Source organism: Fringilla coelebs (assembly GCF_963513975.1).
Source record: "Fringilla coelebs genome assembly, chromosome: 4".
Taxonomy (NCBI): Eukaryota; Metazoa; Chordata; class Aves; order Passeriformes; family Fringillidae; genus Fringilla; species Fringilla coelebs.
Genome location: NC_140032.1, coordinates 5,662,928 through 5,685,394, shown reverse-complemented (window position 1 = coordinate 5,685,394; position 22,467 = coordinate 5,662,928). Strand labels below are relative to the sequence as shown.

Sequence of the window (22,467 nt, the reverse complement as noted above, 5' to 3'; positions counted from 1 at the left end):
TCTTAATAACATGAAAGCTACCTGGTTTCTCCATTTTCACCTACAAAGCAACTGGAAAGCAAAGGAAAAAAGCTACAATTCTTAATGAAAAGGCTATAATTAATAGCATCAGCTGTACCTACCTCTTGTGCATATTTCTGAGTGAACAATGGTGGAAAATTCAAATTTCGAACATCACTTAAGGTCTGTAAAAATATGAAGAATGACATGTAACTTTTCCAAAATATCATTCCTTAGTAATATTACCCTACCCTTCAAAAATATGCAAATTATGCAAAGAAATCAGCCTGCTGGAAAGAAAATCCTTTGTTTTAAGGTGTTGCTTTAATGGTTAAAAATCACCACCTAGTTGAAGAGGTGAGTTGCTGCGTCCTTAGGTATTTGAGCCTGCAACAGGAGGAGTTGTGCTACAAGAATTGTCATCTTTGCAGTTTTAAATCAGTCAGACAGATGAACTTTCTCACTTTAGCTGAACAAAATCAACAAATCTGTGCACCACCCATAACTCCAGGATGGCCTACACCAGTATTAAGACACATGAAATGATTGTCTCTGCATTACCAATGTAAGCACCTGTCTTTGTTTAACATTTAAGGAGGAATGAGAAGATTTGTCAGCAGTTTGGAAAGCAGTTGTGTTGGGTATTTCTGTGCTCCTTTCATACAAAGGCCACTGGCTCCATCTAGTGACAGTGTTTTTCCCACGTTCAGCCAGAAGTACAGTATTTAGAACTTCCAATTGTTTTTGAAGGATGTCCTTTTACAAAAGTTTGAGCACAAAATACAAGAGTTCTGAAGTTAAATCAAAATTAATTTCACTATTACTCTACTGGAAATATAAAGTGACCAGTTAATAGTGATGGGCAACAGCCAAACTCCTGTTCAAGAGAACTGAGTTTGATGACATTAAATGCTTCAGAAAACTTTTCTCATTTTCTGTCAGTTCAGTCTGCATTTAGTGATCTGTTTTCCAGCATGTCACTTGGAAATAAATTGCACTGCTCTGCTACTGACTAACTGCTCACAGCTTGAGACAGAGGCGGCTCTCACGCTCCACCTCTGGGGATTTTTCCAGCCAGTTGTCACAAATTCCTAGAATTTGCTGGGTTACTTGGTCAGGCAGAGCATGTTTTGCTTCAGCAAGCAGTGCTAATGCTTGGCTGATGCCAATGAAAACCTCAGTGTAACAACTTAGAAATAACTACTGAAGTAGCCAAACTCCAGAACCCAGCAATGAAAGGGCAGGGGTTTCTTTTTAGCAAAAAGAGTGAAATGACAGTGAAAATCCAGGAAAGTCAGGGCACTCTTTTAACACTCTCTTCAAGTAAAAAATTCAAATTAGATGGAATTTAGGTTTCATTCTGATCACTTGCTTTGCTTCTATTCTTAGGAGAGAAACTGGAAGGGCAAAGCCTGTAATCACTGCTGCAAGAAATCTGAGAATCCAGGATGGCTCTTTTCCAGGTATTTTGTTTCAGTAAAACTGATTTAGAGAAATTGAAACTGATTTCAGTGCCAGAGGTTACAATTAAACACCAACTCCTCCTCTAGACTGTACTCTTTGTTTCATTAAAAGCCAGAGCATCTTAATCAAGAGAATGGAACAGATGAAGCACTTGGTCAGGCTGCTGTTCAAGCTGCTTCTGACTCTGCTAAACTCACTCCATCTTCACCTGAGAATGTAACGCCCCCAAGCACATTCAAATGACAAATATAAGTTTTAATGACTCTTTCCTAAACAGGTCACTGGTTGTCACAGAGGAGAGACCTCTCTGGTTGTAGCCCCTGTCCTCCATGAACTTGCTCCTGAGCAAGATGGATCTCACATTTTAACAGCAAGCAGGAGCTGTAATGCACCATCAAACATCCCAAATTCACATCTGCTGCAATGAATGGCAGCAGTTATGGGAAGATTGTGCTTGAAGCTGAGCAACACTCACAGCTCAGACTCACTATAGGAAAAGGAACAGCCATTTTTCACCAAGTGCTCTGGGTGAAAAAGCACTGCAGATGCAAATGAAGGAAGAAATAATCAAAATGCACAGCATGGCTCCAATTCTTGAATCAAAACCAAGCTGGTAGGCTTAAAGTCACAAGCTATATTTATTGCTTGAGTTCTTGGATATTGTAGTTCAATAGTTTCTCTTGGCTTCACAACAGAGGAGCTTTGTAAAGAAATTAAAGCCTCAATTCAACCACACACATTAGGAAGACTGCACTTTATTTTCAGTGATTCAGGGGGTCTGTAATAGGCTGATAAAGAAGCTGTGCTCCTAGCTGCAAGGCTTTTCTCCAAAGAAAACAGGCCAGGAACCTCTCGCCAGCATTTCACCAAGCAAATAGCTGTTTTATACAAATGCTCAAACTGAAGATAACCCAACATCACACATACCTTGACCCTCTCCATCTGTGTGCTGAAGGGGTAGAGCAGCTCAAAGAGAATCAGTCCCAGAGAGAAGATATCCACCTTGTGTGAATAGGTGTTGCCACAGATCTGAGAAGGCAAAGTCAGGGTCAGGGCAATCAAGCTACTGCATGCAATTCTCTACAAAGTAAACATCACCCTTGCAAGTTCACCTGTGCAAGTCACCAGCCCTGTGCAGAGCTGGAAGCTGCAGCACAGGAATGTTGGTGAACTTCAGCAATGAGCACCAGGGAGCAAGGTTCTGATCCTCAGCTCCTCTGTACCGCAAAGCAAAATGTTTCACCTTACTTAACCTCATGCACAAGAGTGTGTCCTTCCTCAATTAAGTGGAATTTTTTACAGTTACCTTCCTATACTGCATTTAAAGCAAGAAAAATGAATGCATTCAGTCTGAATAATTAGCCACTGTTTTTGCTATAACAAATATATACATTTAAATATTCATTTTGGAATTCAATTTAGCTCAAAACTCTTATTTTGATGAGAAAGAATTTAAGTGACTAGATTGCAATGGTTTACTAGGAATGCCTGATCTTTGAGCTCCCAAAAATTCAGGGCTCTTCTGGGCACTGCCAAGCACAGCTTGAGAGAAGAGAGCACAAACCTGTTCCGGGCTCATGTAGAGTTTGGTCCCTACTTGTCCTGTGTGCCTGGCATAAGCTGGCATTGGGGTCAGAACTGATTCCTCCTCCTCATCTTGGTCCATAGCAGTCACCAGGCCAAAATCCCCAACCTTTACTATGTCATCCATTGTGAAAAATATATTGGAAGGCTGAGAAAACAGAGAGGTGAAAAGGAAAAAGTAATTAACAAACAAATGTCTGTGTTTCAGTGGTTATAACACTTGGTTCTCACTCAAAGCTGTCAAGGTTAAAAACACTCATTAAAGTGCTGAAGAATAGCAGTTAAGAATTCTAACTATTCATGAAAAAGGAATTTCTCCTGCATTATCCACTGTCTCTCCCTGAAGCTCAGACTGCTCATTTCTTGTCATTCAGCAGAGGTTTACCAGCAGCACACAGCTCTGCTGAGGAACACACACAGAGTCAGCACTGCTGGGAACAGCACAGGTAAGTGATCCAGCCCACATGACGCTTTCACACCACATGCTGCAGTTCCATCTCCTGGGCTTTTGCATTTTAGTCATTAAGTGCTAAAGTAGTTTGCTGGATTACTAACCAGCCCACAGCACATCATCTCAGTGTTCAATTACAGATGCAATGGGAACAAGGTCTGCTTTTCAGTGTAACTGAGCATTTTAGCATGGAAACAGCTGTTTGCATAACAGAATTAGAAGTTTGTTTTTGATAGCAGCTTAAGAACTTTGCAATTCATAGAGGCAGCAACAGTGATGATCTGGCTTAACTCTCCTTTAGCTTGTTTGCCACACACCTCCATCCTTGGCTTAGCCTACTGATGAAAGAGACTGAAACAGAGCTCTCCCTTGGTCAATGGTGTACATCCAAGACAATTTTTCAAGAACTTTGCCTCCTGGCTGATAGAACAGTGCCCACCAAAAGAATGATTATTCCCTTGAAATATAACCACTTCAGCTGGTTACAAATACAGACAAATACAGAGTTTGGGGGGAAGAACAGACTGATCCTGCAGGGGGAATGAAGCAGCCGGATGCTGCACAGGGCTGAGCTGTGAAGAGGCAGGTGGGGCTGGGCAAGGTCCTCTCAGAGCTCCTGGGCCCTCAAGGCTGGGAGAACATGGGCTGTGCTTTGCTGACATCAGCCCTGCAGCAGGAGCAGGCAGACAGACAGACAGAAGGCAATAGTTTCCCACAAGATAAAGGACCATGTTACAAAGTCCATCTGACTTCCTCAGTTAAAGATAAACCTGTGTGTGCACAAGAAACAAGACAGAGAAAAGGACTCTTTTCTGAGGGAAGCTCTCAGGAAAGCACAAGAGAAACAGTTCCACAGTGCCCACATCCTGCCTCTGCCTTCTGAGCCAGGCCTGATCCCCCACTGTATTTCCCTGTAATGAATGTCCAGCCCTTTGGAGTCACAGTGCATTCAGGACACAAAAGCCACTGCCCAGTAAACCCACAGTGTCTCCAGGCTCTGGCTGAAGCATTTACAGAACATCCACCCTCAGTGCACACCCACAGGGTTAGAAGTTTTGATATCAGAATTTTAATGCTCAAGGAATAAAATCTTCATTAGGAATTTGTATCCTATTGCCTTGATCTCCATTCTCCTCCTACAAACATAGAAGGCAAGATTTGTCTTCTTCCTGGGGAAAAAACTCCTTGTAACAGAAAGTTTATTTTAATACTTCTCTGGCTGGACACTGACTGTCTTTGAACAGGCTGCCACATAGTTTCTACAAATAAGGGGAATGGACTCTCTGCTATTGCAAAATACCAGCAAAGAGAACCATCAAGGTCACATTTAGGAGAATAAAAAAGCCTAAGGCAGAAGCACCTTTATTTAAATACTCAGCAGAGTACAATCAAATATAACCACCCTCTAGTTTAGTTACCTTGCCACCTGCACAAAGAAATTTCTCTCCATATTCTTCAGTCAGAAAAAGAATTCTCATTTTTTCACATGAATAAGCTTCTCATACATCTGGAATACTCTGTTTAATTCAATTAATGCTGCAAAATGTATCCAAGACTGTTCTTGCAGTTCTGTGAAACTGATAATTTCTTTTGAGCTGCCAAGCATGACCGACAGCTTATCCTAGGAATAACAGTAAATTCACTTGACAGGCAGACTTTTGTTTCTGCACTTCATTTTCTTCAAAAGAATTTGAACTCTGACCTCTTCACTTGCCCACATAAATTCCTGCCATCTTGTCATTGTGGTATCCCTGATTAGCAGGAGCCTAATTAATGCATTTTAATGTGCACTGTTAATTTAAATATTTAGATTACTTCTTGGATCTTTTAATATGCCCTTATAGAAATTTATTTTCACACAGATCTACCAGCTTTTGTTGGTGCCAATGGGAGCAAGCACTGGCCTCTGCTATCACTGAGCTCTGCCTGTAGCCAAGCCAAAGTAACTTTGCAGGTTATTCAGTTGTTGGTCCTGGCACCAAGTCAGGGCTGCATGACCAACCTCTTGGCCAAATTACAAAACTAGATGAGATCTCTTCCTAGGAGCTTCTGAAAAGTATAGAAAACAATTAAATAAACTGGCTGTTATTTTGACCAAATTAACACATAACAGACAAATAAACTTTGGGATCCAAGAATAACATCTATACAAGCACAGAAAGTTTCCTGAAGGAGGAAGGTGTTCATCCAGAGAGATTGTTTCCAAGTTATAGCAAGTAAACAAAATTAAATCTCTTGTTCAAACTGCTGCCAGCACTGAACTTTTAAGATGTTCCAACAAAACACTCCCCACCTGATTAAGACAAATACAGTTTTAAGAGCAGAGGTACATAAAGTTTACTGAACAGTGAGCTCAGTGAAGACTGCAGAGGGCTACACCTGACAGTACTGTTAAGAAAGGTTATTAATTAACATGTCTAGCAATGAATTAGTACAGGGATTTAATTACTTTTATGGTCAGTTTCTCAAGCACTAAAGATTTGTCAGATAACTGGTTCAAGATAATTGCCTAATGCTGATGGGAAAAGAAAATACTTGGAAGGGCTGTTAGGGTTTTTCTAACTCTGACATTTCCTTTGAGGATTATTTAATTTGAACCTCCTTTTACTGGCACATCTGACATGGTATTTTTTAGCTTTTGCTTCTGCTGATGCCAAATTACCATCTGAGAAGCCACAATCATTTCAGAAATTACTCCACTGAGGGAGGCTACTAGTGCCTCCTCAAACAAGCAGAGAGAAACAGAACTGTCCACATTTGGCAAAAGGGATCAATTTCTCAGAGGTAGGGCTTATAAAACTAACTTTGGCTGGGCTCTTTAATTAAATTTATTTATTTGGTAACACATACTGACACTTCCAGTGCTTTAAGTTAGAGCAAAATCAGGCACTAGCATAGAAGGATCATGAACAAAATGAAAGAAAAGGTACAATTACTCCTGACTTCAGTTACACTAAACACCAGAGGTGCAAATCACCTTTCCCAGTCCTCCCTGTGTGGATGCTATGAGACATGAAAAATACTGTGAATCTTTCAGAAAGCTTCACTGTGATAGCTGGCACTGGCTCACAGCTCTGCTCCAGGACAGTTTACATTTCAATTCCAGAGAACTACTGCTTAATTTTTACTTTCTCTAACCAAGAGTAACACTGCTCCTTTTAGGCTATATTGCTATAGAAAGAAGGAAAATACCAGAATTAGAATCACAGAATTATTTAGGTTGGAAAAGACTTTTAAGATCAAGTCCAACTACAAGCTCCACACTGCCAATTATCTGCTACACTTGAAATACTAGAACAGGATCCAAAATAGATTTGTCATACAGCTTAGCACTGAACAACCCTGTACAAAGAACATGAATTAAAAATACCATAGGACAAATGCCACTGATCTGTGCCAGGTACAAGAAGTCTTGCTGTAAGAAAGACTTTAATTGCAGTAACAAGTGATGAATATTTATTTCCTGGAGCACTGCACCTTCAGATTATTGCATAGACATTAATTCAGCTTTTTTAACACCCATGCTGAGGTCACTGAGAGGAGTCAGCTATTTTGGCAGGCTTTGTCTGCAGTGCCACATTCCTCCCACACACAGCAACCTATGGATACAAACCTTGAGATCCCTGTGCATTAATCCTTTGCTGTGCAGAAAGTCAACAGCTTCAGCAATCTGCAGAAAGATCTGCAGACACTCTGTCCTTTCCCTCTCCTCTATGGTGCATCTTCTGCTCATCCAGTCTTTAAGGTTCTCTTTCCGGCAGAGCTGCATCTGGATGTACAGATACACCTTTGGAGAGGTGGGTTTCACTTTTTCTGCAGTGTTTTTAGAAAGATCCAGGCTTAAACTCGTTGGCCTTGGAGGAGAAACAGAGAGGGGACTTCCTGAAGCAGATTTCTTGTTATCAGATTCCTTTGTACTTTTCCCTTTATCCTCAAAAGGACTCTCATTATGTGAAACATCAACTTTATCTTCCTTACTGGAGGCATTTCCACAGCCAGAATCCTCAAACACAATAGAGGAGGAGGTCCCTTCCTTCAGATGTACAACAGGAACAGCTGAAGAACAAATTTCCAAGGAGGGTCCCAGCTCATTACTGTTGATGGTACTGTCTTCTATATCACAGCCTGTAAGGACACTATCCTGAAGGTTTAATAGTGGATCTTCTGAGTGCTGCAAGTCCCTGTTGTCCGTGTCAGAAAATTCCAGAGGGGAAAACTGGCTTCCAGATGAATCTGACTGACCACAGGGTATCCCCACAGATCTCACCCTCTCTGATGAAGCTGCAGTAACTTCAATGTGTTCCTTTGCTGAAAATGGCTCTGTTGTGATCTTAAATGATGGGACATCCATTGGGCTAGGAGAACTGAGTGGCCAGTCAGTGCTGAAAGACAAAGTAGAGAGATCAGTACTAGAGAAACTGTAGTAGATTCCAATAATTTCACTAGAAATGCACTTCTGAAAACCCAGATTTTAACAACTGCTACCCCAGACACCTGCATGATACTGCAACAAGGAGTGACTATCCAAGTGTGGGAATCACCAATAACCAGGATTTAGCATCTGTGTCTTAGCAAGAATAACGTTTTCTCATTGAGATAAAAGTGTTGATAAAGGAATATTTAACAAGCTCTACTGCCTGCATTCCTAATGTGCAATCAGGCTCATCTTCAGTTTAATCCAGCCCTTTGGAACACGCACTGCAAGGACTATTTAAAGTGCCTTGGAAGAATTACAGCTGTGAAATGTTAATTTGATGCCTGAAATATAAAGGTCGCTGTACTCTAAAAATTGTGAGGCATGTTAAGATGTTATTGTGAAACCACCCAGCAGTCTTGTATTAGGCCTCATTCTGGAAATGCCAGCATACACCCACTTTTTCCTCTCTCTTCACGTTCTCTACCTCCTTTATCTAATTTTCCATTTTTAACCTACTTCTACCAAGCTTCACAAATCCTCAGTCTGATTATCCCTCATGAATTTCTAGTGAAATAAATTTATTTAATTCTTGGAGTACTGTATCAGGTTCATCTAACTCAAGACAATGAAGAAGAAGAAAGCAGTAGAAAGGAACAAAGAAGGCAGAGATGCCAAAGTTTCCAACTGAATCACAGCACCAATGCTCCAACCTTCCAATCACTAAAAGATTCACTTACACATGTTCAATTAAGAAGCACATAATGTTTCCTAAGCTGAAAGAAGGACCTTAACACAAGAGAGGACCCATAAATTAAGAACTTTATGCAGAACTGTGATATATTTTTATCTGTTCAATTGAAAAGTTGGCAGGAGTTGACCATCTCTCTCCCAGACAGTCTCTCCATCTTCCTGGATCCTCTACCAGTTTTCTAGTTCTCTTGACACACAATCTCCAATTCAATTGTTAAAAAGAGCCCCATGAGTTACCTTTCATCTTTTAGCCACTGCTCATCCATCTTTTCCTGCCATCTCTCAGGGGGAGCTTCCAGCCATGCATTGAAATACCGAACAATCCCTGGATGCTCAAGCTTAGCCAGAGCCTTGACTTCCCTCATCACCTTCTCACGAGCCAGCTCCCTGTGGTTTGGGGTGAGGAGAAGAGACATGGTCACAAAAAGCAACAGCACAGCACAAAAATTTCTGCAAAGGAATTTAATCAAAGCTGCCCCAGTGTACACCAGGCCAATAGCATTGCTTTTCACATCAAAACAAAAATATGTCTTAAATTCCCCAGAGTAACTCCTTTAGCTTATAAGTGTGGAGGAACAGAATGTGCTCATAATGGCTCAATATTTAGTCTTCCCTTTTCACATAATTACAGGCAGCAAAAACAAGAAGAAATTAATCTTCCCCTTAACTGTTCTCCAGGATAAAAAAAAAGATTTTAAAGAAATATTCTACAGGGATGTAGAAGACACTGACACACAAGACAGACAACAATACCTTAGTATTTGTTTTTTAACTGGCAATAGGTAAGGAGGTTGCATAAGGACTATTTCTGTTCTGTGGACAGGAAAGCAGGCAGCCTCCTGTCTTACTGACGGAATTTATCTCTCTTCATAAGACTGTAACTGGATCAAATTAAGTCTGATGGTTTTATTTAATAGCTTTGAATATGCTTGGAAAAGATGAATTTAGGCTACCTTAAGTTTCTGAACAAAACCTTTAATCTTAAAGAGTTAGGCTTATTTAACACATTCAAAAAAATAGTAATTCTAGATTTCATAGCTTTACCCCCTCCCTCTTGCTGTTCTAACTTGAGATTTTCAGCAGCAGTGTCTCCCATCTCCCACTAAAAGGAAGTGCTGCAAGTTCTGGGTAGGGTAATCCAGCAGCATGGCTTGACCACCTAAGACTGAGAGAAAAGGTTGGGGTTGTGGGACCAGAAAATGAAAAAATTGGGCAAATGGAGACAAAAAAGAAGGCAAGGGAGAGAGAAAAGAAAGAGGAGGTGGAGTAGGAAAGGTAAGGAGAGGAAGGAGAGAAGCACATTAACAGCACTACAATAACTGGTCCTGTTAGCAAAGGCTCCATTCACCAAGGAAATCCCTGTGGAGCAGCAACCCCACAAAGGGATCTGTGATGCAAGTGTTTGAGCCAAGCAGGTCAGCTCTGCTGGGACTGCATATGCCAAATTCTCTGTGCCAACACTGAGACAGCCCCCCGTTCCATGAATGTCATTCACCCTAATGAAATATCAGGGAAATCAGTTCAGGAGCAGATGGCTCTGTGCAGGATGGGATCCCACCATTCATTCATGATTCCGTGTCCCAACAAATCCATTCAGTACCTGTTGGGCAATCGGATCCTCTTGATGGCATAGTTGCAGTCATCTACTTTATTTCTGGCTTCAAAAACCACTCCAAAACCTCCACGACCCAGACACTGGATTGGTTCAAAATCTGTCAGATATCTGGGAAGAGAGGGGTGTGAGGAAGGGACAGAAGAAGGGAGGGAGGATAGAGGAGAAAAATGCATTAGTATAGATAGAAAAATAAAGTCATTTATGACCATGACTGAAGTAGTTTTGTACAGGCAAAACATGTGCAGAATTTGGTCTTTTTCCCTGCTCACCCACTGTGAGCAATTCCCTATCTATGAAATGGATGGGTGCTAAATCTGTATTTATGCAGAGCCTATCACAGGCCAGCAGGGTCCATTCTGCATGCACTGGACAAACTGGAGAGGTTTTTCAGAATACCAGGTTGCATGCCTACTGGATCCTGAGTATATAGCCCATGTTTCTATAGCTGAGTATTTTCTAAATCATGATTTAATCCTACCCCAAGTAACTGTTTCTGCAACTAGCCCTTCTAGTCCTGACATTTTCCCTTCCTCACCAAAAATCAATCAATGCAAAACTAGCACAACATCCCATCCAAAACACCACTGTTCTTATATATGACTACTTTTCTTACTCCTCCTCATTTTAAACACTCCAGTTCTAACTTTCATTGAGTTACAAATGTACAGGAAATGGTCCCTTTTGCTCTCGAGCATAATGACATGCCCCTATTAAGCCTTCTGTTTTAACCAACTCCTTTGTAAAACCAATAAATGTTTTATTTCAAGTTTAGACTGTTTATTCTGCAGAGTATATAAGATGTCATCTGCTTCCATCTGCAACTGCCTTTCTCTTCCTTACACCATAAACACAGGAACAGATGGAGTAAACACTGATTAAGAACTACAATGATCAATCTCCCATTCTGCTTATCAACAAGAAGTATGAGAGCAATACTTCTGATCACATGAACCTGTTGACTCTCTGGAATTTCTGAGACTAATCATAACTGCAATCTCCCATGAGTAACGGGGTCACAGAGTCCTTTGTGCCAGTTGCTGATTATCCTGGGAAGCCTGAGGACTGGGAGTTCCTAGGTGAGAACAGGTGACCACCTACTCTTTCTATCTCCAGAAAGCATTAGTAGCCACTGATTAAACACCTTGTTTATGTTGTGTTGAACAGACCTCACCTTGACACATATCCAGAGTTCTTGGCATCACTCCAGCTGTTGTCTTTAATGTCTCCACAAGTGGGCTCATACTTACAATCTGTCTGACACTGTGTTTCAGACTCCTTCCGCAGCTAACAAGGATTTCCAAAACAAGAACAAAACAAACAAACAAACAAAATCAACTCCTTGAGTGCCTGAGCCTGGTTTGTACCCTAGATATGGCATTAAATAAATATCTCCAGACACGTCAGAAGCAGTCTAATCTGCTTGCTGAAGCAGTTAAGCAAATTGTATGTGGCAGCTGGCAGCCTTCACACACAGATTAAACAATAAATTTAGGCTTTTGATTTTGTTATCTCATTAGTTATTAACTTATTAATATTACTCATTGCAGAGCCCAAACTGACAGAAACAGCTAAAAGAATTCCTTCTGTATTTGGGATTCTGAAAAAATGACTCTGATTCTGAAAATGACTCTGATTCTGAAAATGACTCTGATTCTGAAAAGACTTACTCTGCTGTAAGGGTGGGGGTGGAAGAGTTTGCGCACAATGAAGGTGGTGGCCACGATACAGAACAAAATGGTGCCAACAATCTCCTTCCACCAGTGCAGCAGAAGAACAGGATCCTTTTTGCGAATGTTCTTGTAATTTGTGTCATCAAAAAATCGAACCGTGATCTGGTTGCTGCGCTTGTTTCTCTCCCTCTTGTAGTAGGGTAAGTAATAACCATTATCTGTGTATAAAACACACAAAGAGAACATAGATTTATACTTCTAGGTATTTACAAAACAACTTTGGCTTCTCATTAATAGGTCTCCTCAACTGACATGACATGGGGTGGTTTTTTATTTCCATAATTTAAATAGCACCAAAGCAAATTCAGTTAATTAAGTTTGTGGACAGTAACTAGGTCTCCCTAGCTTTGGACCAGAATATCTTCCATATGGAAAACTTGTGACAACCACCCTGAGTCTCCAGCACTGCCAGTAAATGCTGGAAAAAGTAATTCCCAAGATTTTTCCACTCCAAACAACTTTCAAGGGCAACAGCAGCACACACAACAGCTCTTCAGTGGCAATTCCTGGTACTCTGCTGTGCTTTATGTGGCACTAATTGTACCTACATTGCAATCTGGAAATCCTACTTTGGGCAATAATTTCCTAATTCAATAAATATTTTAAAAAATACCCATATTTAAGGTCTAGCAAATGGTCATTTATTGAAAATCCCAGATAATAAAAGCTGGGTATTTGAAACACTTCAAAGTCTGGAAGTTCACCTACCATATGGGTACTGCAGAACTGACAGTGCTCCATTGCTGTATTCCTCATGAGAATACTTGTCATTGCTGAGACACTTATCAAACTCATCAGAGCCCACCAACACTGGAGTCCTGGAAGGAGACTCTAAGCACAGAATAGACAAAATTCTCTGAGCTTTATTTCAAGTACAGACTGCTTATTCTGCAGAGTATATAAAATGTCAATTGTTTGTAAAATTCTGTTCTCACATTAATTTAAAGAGAACTTCAATTGCATAATCTTACAAAATGCCTCTTGAATCAGGTAATGAGAAGTAAATTTCATAGAAGGAAACATTAAGAAAGGTACTTTAAGGTAACAGTTACTTAATAATTCTCCCCTTTGACAAGTCAATTCACTCATATTCACATCACTGCAAAAAACTTTTTCCTCTTTTTGTTGAAAAATTTGATTAAGAAGACCCAACATTTAATTACTAACAAAGACTCTGTCAAATCCATAGTAAAAGAAAACAGACATTAAATATTTGATGAGAAAAAAATAAACACTTCATAAAGCACAAAGGTATTTCTGAAATAGTTTACAGTTGGAAACATCACACTAGTTTGAAACATACTGGAAACCAGAAAAATGCCCTGTCTTTTCTGAGCTAAGGTAATAAATTAAACTCTGAATTGTTACTTACGGATTAAAGGTTTCCATTTGATTTTGGGAAGAGGAATAATTGCATTATCATTCCTGGATTCCAGAGCCTTTGGGTTGGTTGGGAATTTCTCATAAATTCTGACTGATGATTGAAGATACAACTGGCCCCTGAACATACCTAAGTAATAAACAAGGAAGTGTATTACTCTTTAGATTTTGTTCTCTTCAGCCCTGGAATAAAACTGTCCAGTCAAAACACGTGGTTAACAACATTTCTGAAAATATTCCTTCTTATTCTGAGAACCTGAGATACTGACTCTGATTGCTAAGCTGGATGAATTCCAGTAATATCTTCCCTCTGTTCTAGGAAAGCAAGAGTTCAGAACATCTCATTTTTACTGCTCCAAAGCTGGTGCTACAGGAAAATGCCAGTAATTTTTAAGAGCTATAAAGGAGTTTGGGATTTGCAGAAGTAAGACCTCATTCAAACTTCCTACCCTTGTTAATGCTGCACAAAATAGCCATTACCAGGAAGGCTGCAACAATCTCTCTTCTTCCTAGTGTTATTCTTCATCTGTTAGTCTAACCATTAACTGGAAAGCTACGAGGTGCAAAGACTTAGAGAAAAAGGCTGAAGGCAAACCAAGTCTTAGGAAACTAAAGCACATTTACCTCCCAGAGACAGACAGCTGAGGAGGAGAATCTCCAGCCACTCCATTTCAAATTGTCACAAACCACATCCAATGGATCCTGACAGCTGGATGAAAACTAAGCCATGTAAAATCTTATCTGAATTTTTCTCACAGTATGTTTCTGCAATCAGTGTACAAATTAATGGGCAATAAGGCTGCTTTATTAGCTGCCAACCTGTCTTATGAAGTTTCAAGACTTTTAGTCATCTCCAATGTACTGAAACTACAAAGCAAAGAACATTTCAGAATCAAGATGGAAAAGATTTATGGGTTTGAAATCTACCAGTACAAAAAGACTTGCTTTACTACAACCTCAACAGAGAAATGAATAATGTTTACTACAGAAAATGCTGCAGTTGGTGTCTCACCCAAATAGACACTGGATTCTGTGGCCCCTCTGGCAGCTTCCACAAGATCTTCTTCATCCTCTGGTACCTCGTTATTTGCTGTGTAAGTTGTGTCATCAAACAGACTGATTGGAATTACTTTGCCATCCTTAAGCAGCCATGCAGAAGCAATTGGAGTGCAAAACTGAAGAGGAGAGAGGTAATTGGAAAATGAATGTTGTATTAATGAGCTATTAAATAAGAATAAAAAACAAAGTGCTTAAATTTCTTGTTTAAATTTTTGTAACAGATGCAGCAGCTCAAAGTCAGAACTTCAGTTAAAAAATTACAAGCAGATGTGTGCTCCTTTACAAAGACAGTGCCTGAAACCAAAGATGAAAGACATCTTCAAAACATCTACTTTTGTGATATTTAATATTCTGTCTTTCCCCCTACCTGGTATTCCCATTCCAGATGTCCTCCTCGTCTGTTAAAAGCCATCACCTTCCAGTCAGCCACAGAGACCTTTATCACTGTGTCTTTCATCATAGCTTCCTGCTCATCCACCTCTGAAATAATTTTTGTTTCTTCTTTGTTCATAGTTGATTTAAAATCGCTCTCAATGTATCCTGCTCTAGTTTCAATATCTGGGACATAGCGCAGCTCAAAGTGACCAACACTGAAATTCCACCTCAAAGAAAAAGAGAAAACCTTTGTAGAAACAGTTTTTATATTCCAAGGAAGCCCCAAGTCCTCTGTGCAGAAGTTTCCTAAACTGAATTATATGTATTTGGCCCATATTTTCACAGTAAACTCTCAGACTGTCAAATGAACAAAACTGTACCAGGAGGGGAGTACTAATCCAGAACAAAAATCAAACAAGCTGAGAAATGTTGTCCAACATGATGGGTGAACTGAGAAAAAAACTGGTAAAGTAGGGCCAATGGCACTTAAGGTTTAGTGTATGAAGGGGGAAATTAAAATCATCGAGTACTAGAGCTGGGTCTTCCTAGTAAGAAAACATTCTGTAGCTGATGAAAGCAGCAAGTACAAAGCTGTTAGGAAGCAGCATTCTAACAAGCCATTTTTCTCTTCAATTATTAAGTAGATTTAACTGGAAATGTAAGATTTTTCAAACTGGGAAAGGGACTATGATTTTTTTGTTTAACCCCAAACACACCCTAACATAGGTCCCTTGACAGGTACTGCATGAAACCAGGACTGCTCATGTCCCATAGGTTAACACCAAACAAAGACAAATGTATAATGAAATGTGTAAGGAGCACCGTTTTCTTGCACAGCAAAAACCTCTTCAATTCTTGTAAACCTACAAAGATACAGACAGGAAAAGTGTGGCATGTTTGGACAGCATGAAGGTGTAAGTATTTCTTGAACAGTATATTTGGGTGCCTAAAGCTTCTTATCAGTCTGGCAACTACCAGGAGCCCGAACTGGCACTTTAAAGAATTTATACCCTTATGGTAAAAGTTTGGCATATTTTATACATTCAGTTGATTTATTACAGACAAAACTTTTTTTCCTCTGCATTAAAACCCCAGATGTTTCCTACCCATTCTGTGTTACCAGGAAAGCAGTTCTGTTTCTCACCACAAAGAGGAGGATTCTGGGACACAAGACTAAATACTATGGTTTTGACATACCTCTCCTGGCTAATATCTGTCTCCAAGAAACACAGAAACCAAGATTTATCCTCTCAGACATCTGATCTGCTACTGAGTTCTCATTAGGTTCTCTCTGATAGGCTACAAATTCACAACTTGTCACATCCTGCTGCAAACAGAAGAGGGAGCAGGGGAACAGGGAATGACTGATTCTCCACTATGTTGCTGGGCAGTTACTTGTATCTATGTACAGAACCCATATTTTTAAGTCTGTTTTATGAAGTGGGTTTGGTGTTTTTTTTCCAGAAAATATGTAATTTTCTGTAATTTTACAGAAATCTTGATGTATTAAAAGTTCAATATGACAGCATTAGAAAAATCACAGATTGAATCAGTTTCTACAGCTTAGAAAGAACAAACCACTGACATTATGGAATGAACAACATGAATTTAAGAATGGTTTAAAATAACAACTTAAAATGAAAACTTAAGATATCATGTATAACCCCCCTACTCTAAGGCAGTTACCATTTGTACAAAAAGAACCTTAAAGTGAGTAGTTTATAAGAAGACTTTCAAACTGTCTCCTCTTGTACAAAATCAGCAGTTAGAACAAACATTAGAGTGACATTTGCCCTGTGCAGTACAGCAGAGACAAACTTTTCTGAGGTGTGTCACCCTGTTCTTCTAAGTTCTTCTAAGCCTTCTGATGTTTACATTTCTGTAATGGAGTTTGTAATGCACTTTTCATGTAAATAATGATTGTTTTGTATTCCTTTCTGGAGGAAGAGAGAATTAATGGACTGTTGGTTTGACCAGTGTGGCTGGAGAGGTGGCAATTTCATTCTCCAATCAATGGTCACCTTTGGAATTCTATAAATATCGGAGTTGAAAAACAAACGCACTCTTTTTTGCCTTAAACAGAGCATGAGTGTCGCTCATTTCGTGTCATACTGCACCAAAGGTGAGCAAGGACGAGGGAAGCAATGTGATCTGATTCCCATCTTTTCTGCCTCACCAGCTCTACAGGACTGTTCCTGAGCAGGTCACACTCACTTCTCGTTGCCACTGCGTGGCCCCACAGCCCGGACGGTTTTCTGGGTGCGGTGCAGCAGCAGCGTCTCCTCCTGCTCGCTCTCCTCGTCGTCCCAGCGGCGGCAGCCCACGGCTGAGCAGATGTACTTCACCTGAGAGACAAGGCAGGCTCACATGTGACACTTCAAAACAAACATCATCAACAGCAATATTCAAAGCTAACAATCCTTAGAGCCTGCTCCTGGCTGGCAGGCAATTTGGAACTCCATGACTTTAGATGTTTGGCTGGAGGGATGTTGAAAAGCCTGGTTTAAGAGATAACGGCTTTTTAGAACAAAAACTTTCAAAGGATTCTAGAAAGTTTACAGTCTGTGGTATTTTGACTACCACTTGACTGTGTTTTGCATGTACTTCTAACAGAAAGAAATCTGAGCTCTCTCTTTCTCCACAATTTCTATGGACATCAAAAGAACATTCCTGCAAGACCCACAGCATAATTCTGCTTTCATGTCATATTTATCTCAGCATAACTCTATCAGCTTCAAATGAAGTACTATTGATTTATATAAAATACCACAAAGCCTTCCCCCTTTGCCTTGTCAGTTATCAAAAGGAAAAGAAAACCTTAATTAACTCTCACAGTCACAGTTTCCAACAGTCCCAATCTCAAACAGAACTTGCATTATATGGGCAATGCCAGAGAGATGAAACTGCCCAAACTCTCAGGAAGGAAGAGTCAGGCACTGTTTCCTCTAAGAAGCAGCTTTGCTACTGTGAGCATAAGGCAGGAATCAAAACAGAAATGAAAATTTCCTCTTTTGAGCACTGAAGGAGGAGGAGGCTGTTAGTGCACAGAGCTCTCTGCTACCTTTAGTGAGGAAACTAAAAAAGGCATTCATGAACTCTGGTTTGGGGTCCAGGCTCTTTATCATTAGTGATTCCACACCATACCACAGAAGTGTTCCACATTAAAATGTATGGTGAAAATAAAAAAAACAAACAAACAAAAAACCACCCTGATTTTGTTGAAAACAAACACTGGGAACTTTAATTTTTTTAACTGAATCTATTTTTAACTTGTTTTAAAATGCAACATTTCTGAATTATCAAATGTCTGTTCTTCACTACACAAAGTATTTACAAGCACTTCAGTGACATCTGACATTTAACTTAACTTTTAAAATATAAGGAGGACTTCTGATAGTAAGCACACTGACAACAACTTAAAGTCCCTAACTTTTGCATATGTTGAATTTTTTCTGTTCTCAGTAGCTTGGAAAATCTGAAATTAGTTTAAAAAAAGGTGTCACCTAAAGCATTAATTGATACACAGTGAGCTGAACTGCAAAGTCTCCTTCAAGCAGAGCCAGATGATAAAGCTGAACTCCTCCCACAGAAAGGCATCATCCCTCTTATCCTCTCACTATGCTCTGGTCCCTTGTGCTGGCTCTGGCACTCCTTGATCCCCTGCTACAGCTAACCCAGCACAAAACTAACCTAGCAAAAAGTGAACAGTGCTCTGCTGGGTTAGCAAATGGTGAGACATGGGTTATAGCCAGCACAGGGGCCCAGCAGGAGCTCCCAGGCAGGAGGAGATTGCAAGGCCATGCCACCTACTGCAGCCCACGAGGCTCAGGTTCTGTGCCCTGCATTTAAACTCCTGAGCTGCACCACAGTTTAAACCTCAGGAGTTACCTGTTTGCAAGGCAGAGCTCAAAACACACAGCCACAAAACACCTTTTCAGGCTCTTACCTTCCCTGAATAGGAGCTCAGCCCATAGGTGGTCAAAGACTTTCCCCCAACCAAGACAACATCCTCGCCGAATTTGTAGGATGACTCGAGCAGAGACTCAACGGTGAAAGGAACGGCCTCCATGCTCCCCCGATCCCGATCCCACTGGAACAGGTCCCCATCCAAGGAAGGGATAATGATCTTGTTTCCAAACACCTAAAGTAATTGAATTCAAGGTTAGCTGTTGCTTTGTTTTTTGAAGTTTTTCTAAGCCTTCTGATGTTTACATTCTTATAACAAACTTTCTTATGCACTTTAGGTTAATAACTTGGTTTGTATTTTTTTAATAGAAGAAGAAAAATGTGATGAACTGTTGGTTTGTCCAGTGTCATTGGAGAAGCAGCACTGTCATCCTCCAATCCACTGTCACTTTTAAAAATCTATAAATATTAGAGTCAGAAATTAAACACCCTCTTTTATACCTTAAAAAGTTGCATGTCCGCATCATTTTATTTTGTGTCCTATAGCAACAGTTAGCTATGATTTAACCGTAATTTTAATTATTTACAACCATGATTTAAAAGCACACAGACCCCAAATGGCAACAGAAATGCTGTATAAGCAAGGCTAGTGCGTTATGCTCCAGTGTTCCAACGGTTTTGTATCTCAGAGTCCTATTAGTTTTATATCTCAGCATCCTATTTTTCAAAGTTATACTAAAGACAGAAAACTTTCAGGCATTCAAATCAAACCCATGTTTCTCTATTCTTAGTTTAAAAACAGTTCAGTGTGTGACACTTCTTCAAAACATTTGAAAGCTCGATGAGTTGACAGGTTTCATCCAAAACTGTAGAAAATATGATGTGGGTTGAAGCATTCTCCAAGAGACAGGCACTGGTTAAAGTGCAAAGTTTTGCAGATTATTTGGGATAGTTTCAAAATAGAGTAACTTTGAAAGTACAACTAAGGCTGTTTTCATGATTAATGTCTATTTCAGAATATCCAACTTTCTGTAAAGCAGAGGGAGCAATTAATACTGAGATCAGAGCTCACATTTCACCTTTGCCTCTCCAGACAGTTAAATCTGACTTCTCCTTGGAATTTCCTATCTTTAAGCACTGTTCCTTTAAAAATTGCCTGGCTTTTCCCTAAACACACAAGTAAGGAAAAAAATCTTCACTGGGATACAATATTTCACCCATTACACAGAGATTTTGCAGGAGATCCTAGTTCAGAAGTATGAGTCATTGTCAGTGAGTACTGAGGGACTTATTATGAAACTCATTATCAGCATGATGGACCATAACTAATGCTGTGGAGCCACAGTGGCTGTGCACATCAAGAACACTGAGAAACTGTAATCCACATAATCTTAGCTTCTGAGGATATGGATTAACATGGGAGATTTTACTGCTTTTTCAGAACCTCTGGCCATTTGGGCAATATTCTTCAACATAATTACATTAAATTCGTATACTTGACACATTAGGAATTAAAGACTGCTTCTGGTACATGTGTATTAGCCACCCGGAAAAAAATGTTCCTGCTCAGACTCCAAAACACAGATGTGTATTACAAAGTGGTACAAAAGATGCAGGAAGGTTTCTTCTTGTTATTATTGCTGGAGCTACTGTGAGGATCTGAAACCACATCTCCTGCATGATTCAAATTCCATGTAACATGGAATTTTTATTCCTCTTACTGGGTGAGAGTCAAGCAAACAGCATTCAGTAAAGTTGGGATTCACCTGAACAGGGATTGAAAGACAGATGTTGTACATGTATGCATGTCATGACTAGTATCTCCTCATACACTTATTCAACACACCTCATTTACAGAGAAATTCAGGTGGGTTACTCCACACTGCTGGTATTTAAGGTCCCTAAAGGATCCAACACCAATGCTTTCCAGCTTTGAAAAGCCTCATGATGAGAGAGAGAATTGAAATAAAAACTCCTCTCAGGAGCACAACGTGTAATTGAAGAGATGATAAAAATAAGCTCCTGAGATTAGCTGTGAAGCTCTTACAAAGCAAAACTAGGTGTGTTCTTTCCCTCAGATATTTACCATATGGCAATAAAGGCCAAACGTCCTGGAAAAGACATTGCATGTGACACACAAATGCTGCATTATGTCCTACTACTGGGGAAGAAAAATAAACACACACAGCCCTATACACACACACAGAAATAAACCAACAAAAAAGGAAATATCATGGTGGGGAGTGGGGTATGTCATTTGTAGAGATCACCTGACTGGTGGAAAAATAAAGCAAATAAGGTTTGTATAAACATTCATATTCAAGAGCAATCTTGTGGTCTTGAGAAACAAGAGATTGAGAAGATTTGGAAAACACATTTTTAAACCCAAAATGCTAGTGCCAAAATTGCAGCTGTAACCATGCTGGAAGTACCTTGTTAAAACATTCAACACAGAAGAGTAATGCCACAAAACGTTTCTGTAATATATTCTTTCAGAAGCCCATAATAATTCTGATGACAACTTTTAGCCCGTGCAGCTGTTACTTTGCATTAACAAATCCTCTGAATGGATCTGCACATGATCCATACACATGCAAGTAGTCTGAAAGCCCAGCCAGTATGAGGTACTCTGCCCCAGGGGCTGGAGACCGTTCCATGGTTTGTGAAGAATGGAGACAGGGCTGTAAACTGCCCAGGAATTGCTGCTGAGCAAGGAAGACTGTCTGTGGGCAAGCTCTGGGGACAATGTGACACACGTCACCTTGCGCGCCTGCCCTGTCCCAAAGCTCTCACTCCTGGGCCCGAGTAGGAAATTTTCTCCCAGCAAACAACACACACACATTGGCCATTTCTAGGAACCACACCCGAATTTCCAAGATGCATGAAGCTGACCCAGCAGCACACACCTGTATACTCCCCAAATATGGATCAAATCAGGTTATGGCTTTGAAAATTCCCTGACAGTGGCGCTCTGCCTGCTCCAGTGCTGAAACCTCGGTCCCCTTAAACTGCAGAGGACAGCTGACACTGTTGGGCAGCTCTGCTGACCACCTGCCCGTGCTCCCAACCTTGAAGGCATCCACAGGAGCAGCACGTCCTGGGTGACATTGGGAGGGAAAAGCTGAGAAAAATCACAGCTGCTGTCCATGAACACATCAGCAAAGGGAGCAGGGGCAGTAGGAAGAGCTGTTGCATTGAAAGTCAGTGCTGGAATAGGAGTGGATAAGGTTAATCTGACCCTAAGTGCAGGTGAGACATGTGGGTTACTGACCATCACAAATGAGCTATTTCACTACAGAACCAGAACAGGGCGGGGAAAAAAATAAATCACCTTCTTTTAAGATGACTTTATTTATAAATGGATTATGTGACACAGTGCTGACAAGAGGTAGCACCTGATAACCATGAAGGTCTTCTTTTAACAAAATAGCTTTATTTGAAGAATGGGACAGGCATGCAAATGTGCCACTTGCAGGTGCCCACATACATGTGTAACAAAAGGCATTTGTGGCCACTTGTGGTGACATCCGTTTTCAAAAGAGCAGTTCAGCCAGAGGCTTTGGAAGGACATTAATAACAACAACTGTCTGAATTATGCAGCTCATTCTCTAGTACATGAGAAGCAGAAAAGGGACTTTCCTTGAAAGTACTAGCAACTAGCATCGGCATGCAGCTCAGGTAAAGGAATGACATCACCCTGTATCTCAAAAGCATTACCTCATCTCCTAATCCAAGG

General features: G+C 40.3%; 1 protein-coding gene across 1 annotated transcript in view; it reads right to left on the bottom strand.

Annotated features, from left to right (window-relative positions):
• Positions 1-22,467, bottom strand: part of EIF2AK3 (eukaryotic translation initiation factor 2 alpha kinase 3) — a 42,888-nt gene that overhangs the window by 2,015 nt on the left and 18,406 nt on the right. Inside the window, exons 3-16 of the mRNA XM_084204318.1 lie at positions 18,772-18,966; positions 17,040-17,170; positions 14,818-15,052; positions 14,404-14,566; positions 13,384-13,521; positions 12,720-12,842; positions 11,949-12,169; positions 11,453-11,565; positions 10,267-10,389; positions 8,904-9,053; positions 7,113-7,881; positions 3,029-3,196; positions 2,392-2,493; positions 123-185 (exon numbers count right to left, since the gene is read on the bottom strand). Coding sequence (XP_084060444.1) covers positions 123-185; positions 2,392-2,493; positions 3,029-3,196; positions 7,113-7,881; positions 8,904-9,053; positions 10,267-10,389; positions 11,453-11,565; positions 11,949-12,169; positions 12,720-12,842; positions 13,384-13,521; positions 14,404-14,566; positions 14,818-15,052; positions 17,040-17,170; positions 18,772-18,966 — 2,694 coding nt within the window. The remainder of the gene's footprint in view (positions 1-122; positions 186-2,391; positions 2,494-3,028; positions 3,197-7,112; positions 7,882-8,903; positions 9,054-10,266; positions 10,390-11,452; positions 11,566-11,948; positions 12,170-12,719; positions 12,843-13,383; positions 13,522-14,403; positions 14,567-14,817; positions 15,053-17,039; positions 17,171-18,771; positions 18,967-22,467) is intronic.